Below are 8,939 nucleotides of genomic sequence, written 5' to 3' on the forward strand. Positions count from 1 at the left end.
ACCAATTTACCCTAAGCACTAAACCTGACCCATGCGATAATCTATCCCATGCTTGCACTACCTATTTAACCCTATGCGCTAGGTCTAACCTACGAGCTGCATCCCCCTGCCCATGCGACCCCCTGTGGACCCTATGCACTACCCTTTTAACCCAAATCGCTACCCTATGTCCATCATGTGCTAACCTAAAAGTTTCATGCGCTACCCTAAATATTTTCGGACGCTACCCTAAAATGCAACCCTATGCGCTACCAAATTTTTCATATGCACTAAACTAAGACTCCTATGCGCTAAAACGTTAAAACCGTATTTTAAAAATAAAAAACTAACAAAAAATGATCAAATTAAAAATCCAAAAGGGGTCAAAAGGGTTGACTTATCAGTGGTCCATACGCGGCAGGCCTCCGAACCTCCAAACACGCTCGAATCGATGCATAGAATAGGGGATAGACATTTTGTCTTCTCTCCAAAAGTCTCTTTTTCCAAAGTCAACAAGCACAAATGAGACAAAACAATGCACTTTTTCCCTTTTATAGGGTAAAATAAAATTAGGGTTAGGAAAATGAGCATGTAATTTGCTCACGGAATCCCTCGTACCCTCGCACACATCAATTATCGAGAGATGAATCAATTTAAACATTTCACCTAGCCAAAATTTTGCACCGCAAACGCAATTATCAAATCAAATTTTTGAAAATTTTTGAAAATTTTGATTCATCTCCCGAAGGGGCATTATCACCATCGTTTATCAAATCTGGGGCATCACACATCAAATCTGGGGCACAACATGAAAATCCATAAAAATGACATTGATAATAAAATCGCAACGATACATCATTTTCTTTGAAATAACATGTGCATACACGTCACTTCAAAGAGGGGCAAAATGTAGACGTATAAAAATGACCATATTCCTAAATGAATATTTTATGTTCATTCCTCTATTTAATTAAGTAAATTACTCAATTAAATTCACTATACCTCTTTTACCATTTAATAGAATAAATTTATTTTATTCAATTAAAACCCCTATCCACTTTTTAATTAAATTCAAATTTAATTAAAATAGTTGTCCTAAATTAAATAAATCTAATTTATTTAATTACAACCAAATTGAATTAAATTCAATTAAAACCCATTATCCCTTCATCCACTTGCAAAATCCTACACCTCCCACTTGCATCCTAAACCCTCTTCCTAATTTCTTCTAGAATCCATCTAATCCTAATTAATTAACTCAAACCCATCCATTATCCCTTTTCCCTAAATTTGAGGAGGTCACTTCTCAAATTTGGAGTAAAGTCTTCTAAAGGCATTAAAGCCTTTATCCTAACTTGTTGAATACCCCCAAATTTGGAAGGACTCTTACAAATTTGTCCCCAAAGTCTTCATAACTATTAATGGTTAACTCAACCCTTGAGTATGGTTAAAGAATTTCCCTAAACTCAACCTCCATGTAACCCAAGAGTCTCATCAAGCATTTATTGCTTTGACCATGGTTATCCTTAATCCTTTGCACAAGAGTTTATCCTTTGGATAAAAGCTTTATCCAATGGGTAATCTTAACTTAACCTTAACCTTTAATCCCTAGGGTAACCATAAGGTCTTCTCAAGCATTTAATGCTTCTTACATCTCCTCTCAACCAACCTTATGTTGACAATTGTCACCATTTCATTGGTGCCAATTGCAAACATGGATTCCCAACTTTCAAACTTAGCCCTTGATTAACTCTTTCAATCTTGACCATCCATTGCCCTATTTTTGCAATAAATAGAGCTCTCATTTCTCCATTTTAGATCATCCAAGTCTTTAGCATCACATTTATACTAAAATTCATTCAAGCTTTCATATATCATTTATGCTCATCATTTAGCCTCTCTTTTAAATATGAATTAATCTAAATATGCATGTTTAGAATATGTTCATTATCATTTAGCTTAATAATAGACTAATATAGCATGCTAGGATAGTCTTGTTACTAATCTTGTCATCTTATAACTAGTTTATTGCATTTATGGAATCATGCATAGCTTAGGATGCATTTCATCTTAAAAATCAACAAAAACATCCCTAGTGATCTGAGAGAAAAAACATTGGTTTGAGGGACCGTGTGAGATAGAGAACCATGGAACCAATCTTGGGAAGCTGAGCCATACTTCATGACTCCATAGCTTGCACCAAGAAGTCCTGTGGGTGTGTGAGCAAGGTTCCCTAGAGCTCTGTTTTTCACATTTCGAGTTCTATTGACCCGCTTTTCCCGCATACAACTACTACTTAAAAGCATTTTTTTACTTAAAATTAAGCAGCTAGAATGTTCCCACACAATTTTTTAATTAATAGAAAAGGATAAGTTATAATCCTTTCTTATTTTAGTGGAGAATCAACCACTTAAAAGTTAAATAAGCTTTGAAAATAAAATGAGCTGAAAATAAAGAACAATTATTACGCTCCACAATTTTTTCTCCTTTTTTTCTTTTCTAATTTTTTATCCCAAATTTATGTAAAAAATTATTACTAAATATTTGATAGCCAAAATAAGCTAAGCAGCTATATAAGAATCTTGCTAAATCTTTAGAGGTTCTTTTGTCGGCCACATTCTGTCTTTAGTCGGCGTTTCTTCTACGCGTTTTCGTACACAAATAACAGCTACTGAATTTAGTCGGCGTTTCTTCTACGCGTTTCCGTCATCGATTCCCTCTTCTCTCACAATTCCTCTGCGCTTGAGGTTCAACAACACCAAGCCTAACTTAAATCCTCTGTTTTCATTGCTTGTCTTTCACTGTTTTCTATTTGTTCTGTTGAGTCTAATTCCATGGCATCTAATTCTACCACTTCTGATCAACACGAGAGGGAGTCTACAAGCACTTCTCAAGGATCTGCACCCTCCCCACATGCTTCTGTAAACTCATCGTCCCGATGCTTGTTTTCATCCTGCTTTGACTGGGTTTTCTCGTTTATTCCATGGCGTTCAGTTCAATCCAATTCCATAACATCTTCTTCTACTACTGATCTAATACCAGAGAACAGGGATATGGATGCTTTTGAGGGAATTACATCATCTGCATCTATTTCTACCTCTTATCGTATACCGGAAAGAGAAGTTATGGGTGCTTCAGAGGGAATCGTACCATCTGCATCTGCATCTACCACTGGTCCTACATCAGGGAGCGAAAGTGAGGTTATGGGTGTATCTACATCTACCACTGGTCTCATATCAGGGGGTGAGAGTGGGGTTGTGGGTGCATCTATATCTGCAACTGGTACTTTACCAGAGAGCGAGAGCGAGATTATGGGTGCTTTCGAGGGAATCACGCCATCTGCATCTACTTCGACCACTGAACGTATACCAGAGAACGAGGATATGGGTGCTTTTGAGGAAATCGCGCCACCGCTATCCACTTTTGCTTCAACACTCAGTAAAAAGCCGTGTTACGATGTATTCATCAATCATCGTGGACCAGATGTCAAACAGACACTAGCTAGCAGTATCTACAATATCCTCGACAACATGGGTGTGACAGCTTTTTTGGATTCAGAGGAGTTGGAATATGGCGACTTCTTACCTACAACATTACAAGCAGCAATGCGCAGTGCCTTGCTTCATGTAGCAATTTTTTCTCCAAATTATGCAAAATCAGCCTGGTGTTTGGCAGAACTGTCTTTTATGCTTAAAACTGGTGCCAAAATTCTTCCTATTTTTTACAATGTAAACCCCACTGATCTCAGATGGGTAGCTCAAGGAAAAGGAGTGTATGTTGATGCCTTCCTGCAGTATGAAAATAAGCGTAGATACAGCCCAGAAAAACTGGCGGAGTGGAAAAAGGCACTCCACGACGTCTCATTTTACACAGGTGGAATCATCGACAATAATGAGTAAGCACTGCACATTCTGCTCCCATGTTTTAATTCTTTTTCATATCTATGCATTTATCTTTGGTATAATCACTAGTTAGTAATTTGAATGTTCAAAGTTTTGTGCATCAAGTGATGAGGCGAGGGTGCTGAAGAATATTGCGAGTTGTGTTTTGAAAGTAAAACAAGACGTGCCGTTGGTGGTTGCAAAACATCCAGTCGGTCTCAAAGAAACAGTTCAAGATTTTGAGATGACTATGCTCCAATCTGCTGAACGTGACCAAGGTATACAAATTGTGGGAGTTTGGGGGATGGGTGGATCCGGCAAAACCACCCTTATAAAAGAGATTTACAATAAGATATCTTCTTCGATGGAGAGGTCCAGTTTTCTATTTGATGTTCGAGATGCGGCAGCCAAAGGCATGTTACATGACAAGCAAAAGAAGCTCCTCAGAGATCTTGGCGCCCGAGGAGTGGAATTTGATAACATTGAAGAAGGTATAGGAGTACTTTCAAGGCATTTGAGATATGTTAGGGTTTTGATTGTTCTCGATGATGTGGATCATGTGGAGCAGCTGGATGCTCTATTGCCCACCAAAGGCAGTCTTGGAAGAGGGAGTCTCATCATTGTTATCACAAGGGACATAGACATTCTTAAATCTTGGGGGATCTCTTCGGTATATAAAATGAAAGCATTGGATCCGAAGCATGCAGAGCAACTATTTTGTTGGCATGCATTCTTACAAGCCTATCCACTGAACGGATTTGATGAACTTGTTCAAAAGTTCTTAATAGAATGCAACGGGTTACCTCTGTCTCTTAAGGTATTTGGAGGACAGCTATATGGGGAGTCCCGCAAAGAGTTCTGGGAGTTGCAGCTGGATAAGATATCAAGAATATTGCCTGGTGATATCATACAAAGGCTCAAAGTAAGTTATGATACCCTTGACAGTGAAGAGAAAGGGATGTTTCTTGACACTGCATGTTTTTTCATTGGAGAAGAGAGTAGATTGGCAATTGAAGTATGGGGTGGATTGAGGTGGAGTGGTTTGCGCAGTTGGGAAAGGCTGCTGCATAAATGTTTGGTTGAGATTGATGATAGCAATCGTATAAGAATGCATGACCATTTAAGAGATCTGGGAAGAGAGATTGCCAATCAACAATCACCTTACCGACTTTGGTTTCCCCAACAAATCATTGATGTTCAAGATAAAGAAGAGGTAATTATTTTATTTTCTAAAAGTTGCCTCAATAAGCAATTTTTCATTAGTTGATGAAAACGAAGCCCCTTTCGCTTGTTGAATGTTTGTGTCCATGAAGTTTTACTGATTTTAGAGCTAAATGGCTGTCGAAGATGACAGTCTGGCTAGCTAGACCCTCTTTGCAGTCAAATAGCCTAAACAACTTACATATTTGCTCATATATTATGCTTTTGAACAGAAAACAAATTTATTTTCATCTCAGTGCCGGCTGTATCATCTAGGTTTTCATTTTGTGTTTGCCCCTTTTCTCAGAAAAGAATTGGTGTTCAAGGAATAAAGGCCACTACAACTCAAATACTGTGGACTTCTTATGTGGTTTGTTTTCCTGCGTCTTTTGTTTCTCTACTTCAGTCTAATAATTTTAATCGTTTGTAGAAGATTTTGGCTATATTTTTTCAATTTAATTCAATTTTATTATCTGAATATTTTTTGTTTTTATATTCAGGAAGATGGAAAGCCCTTTCCAGTTATGGCCGAAGTAACTGGTGAGGTTGATGACTTTCGTTGTTGCTCTGCGGACGGGGAACTCATGGTTAATACAAATAGAGGAATTTGGCCGCTCGCACCCTCTTTTGTTGGACTAAAATTTTTTGTTATCAAAGGAGATTATTTTAATCAAGTAATGGGCCAAGTATCAAGCGAGCTGCTCTGGCTTCGCTGGTTCGAAATTGGGCAGCGAAATCTTCCATCAGGGCTTTCATTGAAGAAGTTGAGGGTTTTAGAAATTTTTGAAGGAAAGTCAGGGAAAAATCACTTAGAAGAGCTTTGGGGGGAGACAGATGGCGAGGTAAGTATCGTCCGTTTCACTTGATTTAAATCTATATATTTCAAATTTGTATCTGCTAGATGCTTTATGTTTCTCTACTCTGAAATGTGTGCTGCAGGCACCTGAGTTAAGAGAATTGCTTATTTCTGAATGCCACAAATTCAGAGGTTTTCCAAAGTCAATAGGAGGTCTCAAGAATTTGAAAAGAATAGTAATCATAGAGAGCTTCGAAATAAGCAGCCTCCCTGAAGAATTTTGTCTCCTCCATTCGCTGGAATACCTGGTTTTATTTCGCTGCAGAAGGCTATCATCACTGCCCAGCAATTTCGGCAATTTGAGAAATCTGCGGCATCTAAGTTTGTGCTATTGCGGGAAGATGAGAAAGTTACCGGTTTCTTTAAAAAATCTCAGGCTCCTGGAATATCTCAATTTAGCGGGGTGTAGTCAACTCACATTTACATCAGAGGATTTGAACATTCTGGAAAACATGACAAAGCTTGAGTTTTTCAGCCTTTATCGGTGCAAGCAATTGGAAGAGTTGCCTCGCCACATTACAAATCAAGCTTCCTTGAGGGAGCTCAATTTAAATGTTCCTAGTTTAAGGGAGCTACCGGATGACATCGGCCAACTCAGCAGGTTGAAAGAGATGAGCATAGCAAGCGTGTTGTTGACAAGCTTGCCGGTCTCTCTTGGAGATTTGTCTTCCCTGGCTAATCTTTCAATTCAAGGTTGTCCTAAACTGGAATGTCTACCAGACTCTGTGGGGAACCTTAGTCTCTTAAAGGAATTAGAGATAGAAAAATCAGGAGTGAAATTTCTACCAAAATCATTTGGGCAACTGAATAACCTTCAAAGATTGTACATATCAAATTGCCCAATCAGGGATTTGGATTTTACGGCGGGGTCATCACCTTTTGCATTTGGTAACCTGATGCAGATATATCTAGCGAGAACAGAATTGTGCAGGATTTCAATTTCTGAAGACTGTTGCCCCCGCTTGGAAAGTCTCACTGTTAAAACTAATCCTCATTTAAGGGAGATCGGAGCTCTGCCAGGGACGCTCAAGTCATTATCATTGGAGGAGTGTGGAATGCTGAAGAACATTCCGAGTTTTGCTCAATTAACTTCTCTCCAAACTTTTGAACTAAGATCTTGCTACCAAATTGAGAAAGTTCAAGGTTTAGAAAATTGGACAAAGTTGGTAAGCTTGACAGTAGACACCCGCTGGGAGGTGCGCGGTATTGAAAGCTTGAAACACATGGAGAAACTATGGAAGCTGCATCTCAGGGCAAACAGGGGATCAGCTATTGAACGTTGCATTCAAACGGTACAGGTAATAATAGTTTATAGGAGTAATATCATCTAATTATTTTCCCCTGATTGAGCATTTAACTGATTAGTGTACAAAAAATTTGCAGAAATGGCCAGATGAAATACAAATATGTTCGTGGGCAGTTCCTGATGCGGCCTCACTTGTAGACTCCTTACTCTCTCCGAATTTTGTGTCCATTGACTCTTTGTCTAACCAGAAAATTCAGTCCAGGCCAAAATTGGTGCAGAGGTGCCCCTCCACAGGAGATGCCATTATGCTCTGTTTTGTTATAAATTGTGTTTCTTCACATATGATGTTCTGTGAGTCTGGATCACAACTAGTAGATTTGTCTGAGGGAAGATGGGTATGGATAGGTGTCTTTACACGACGTTGCAGTTCCAGCTGGTTTGCTACTGAATTCTCAATTGAAGGGTACGGAGGAGAGCGTGAAGAGGAGGATGAAGTGGAGAAAGGTTTGGTTGTCAGAGGGGAAGAGCAAAGAATAGTAGAGGCATTTCACAGCTTATTACCACTTTTACAAAGTTGAAAACCAAACAAAAGCAAAATTTTCCTCCTGAAGATTTACAATAGAGCATCATTTCTCCCAAAGTAGGTCGTCATAATTTGGTTGCTTTTGTGTTGGGAGTTCTTATTATCTAAATCAAAGAATGGAGGAGTTGAGCATCTTAATTTTGGGCCTCCCAAAATTTTGTGGTAATTTTAAATTATTCTAAATTTTTGACAGCAATTTATTTGTAAAATTTCTTGCTTATGATTACAGTTTTGGCATCAATATGCTTTCTTTTTGTTGAAGTGTTCAAAATGGTCTACCAAATTGTGCACCAAGTTATGTTTTACATATGTGCTGATGTGGCTTAACATGATCTGTTACTGTTCTCGAGAATAGATTTCATTAAGTTATTGATATTGGTGGTCATCAATGACAATCACAACTACTAGTGCTATATTATTAAAAATATTAGACATTAAATCAACAAACCTTGAAGCTTCTATTGGACATGCTCAACTACCCTAATTTTTATACGGAAGTATTGTTAAAATTTTCAAAGAGACTTTTTTTCAATGTAGAACTCAAGAAGCAACAAACTCTAAGAGAAGAGCACTAGTAATCGTACACCCTAACTTTGTGTTTCTAAAAAATCGACATAATAATATCGAAAACATCTAAATTTTTAGCCCATATATTATATATTACATAGAGTTTTCAACAACACCTATCTCACGTCATAAACAATCTTCTTCTTAGCTGGTAAACATTCTTCTTCCACCCGCATATAGACTTATTTTATATTTTTAAATGATCGCCGACAACATGTTTAGAGCATTCACGGATGAGAACAAGAGACACAAAGCGTCATGTTCTTGCCGAGAGTTAGAAATGTGGATAGTAGCGGATAAAAGGAAATGTATGGGCGGTAGAGGGGAGCTAGAGAAGGTTAGTGTACATGCTAAGTATATGTTATTGTTTTAGTGAAACAATAGGTAATGGTTTGTCGTATTGAAAATCAATTTACTAATAAAAAAACTAATAATGATAATTGTTTTGACAATAGAAAGTTTTGATAACTTCATAAAATATTCATACATAAACATATATGTTTCTGTGTTCTATATCTCCATGTTGTAGAAGAAGTACTGTGCACACTTAATGTGGTGCATTTAGAATATTAAAAATCCTATTTGGATTTTCTTCATGATTTAAAGAAATGTAATTGATAATGAAAC

The 8,939-nt window shown here is 37.7% G+C and overlaps 1 protein-coding gene across 1 annotated transcript; it reads left to right on the forward strand.

The window, feature by feature from the left end:
• The first annotated feature begins 2,614 nt into the window (after positions 1-2,614).
• On the forward strand, positions 2,615-7,999 carry LOC131857061 (disease resistance protein TAO1-like). Its single transcript, XM_059209090.1, has 6 exons — positions 2,615-3,874; positions 3,987-5,073; positions 5,368-5,430; positions 5,561-5,902; positions 6,000-7,214; positions 7,300-7,999. Exons 1-6 carry the CDS (start codon positions 2,814-2,816, stop codon positions 7,738-7,740), a joined length of 4,209 nt encoding a protein of 1,402 aa, XP_059065073.1. The 5' UTR covers positions 2,615-2,813; the 3' UTR covers positions 7,741-7,999.
• Positions 8,000-8,939: the final 940 nt, after the last annotated feature.

Source organism: Cryptomeria japonica, chromosome 7, assembly GCF_030272615.1.
Source record: "Cryptomeria japonica chromosome 7, Sugi_1.0, whole genome shotgun sequence".
Taxonomy (NCBI): Eukaryota; Viridiplantae; Streptophyta; class Pinopsida; order Cupressales; family Cupressaceae; genus Cryptomeria; species Cryptomeria japonica.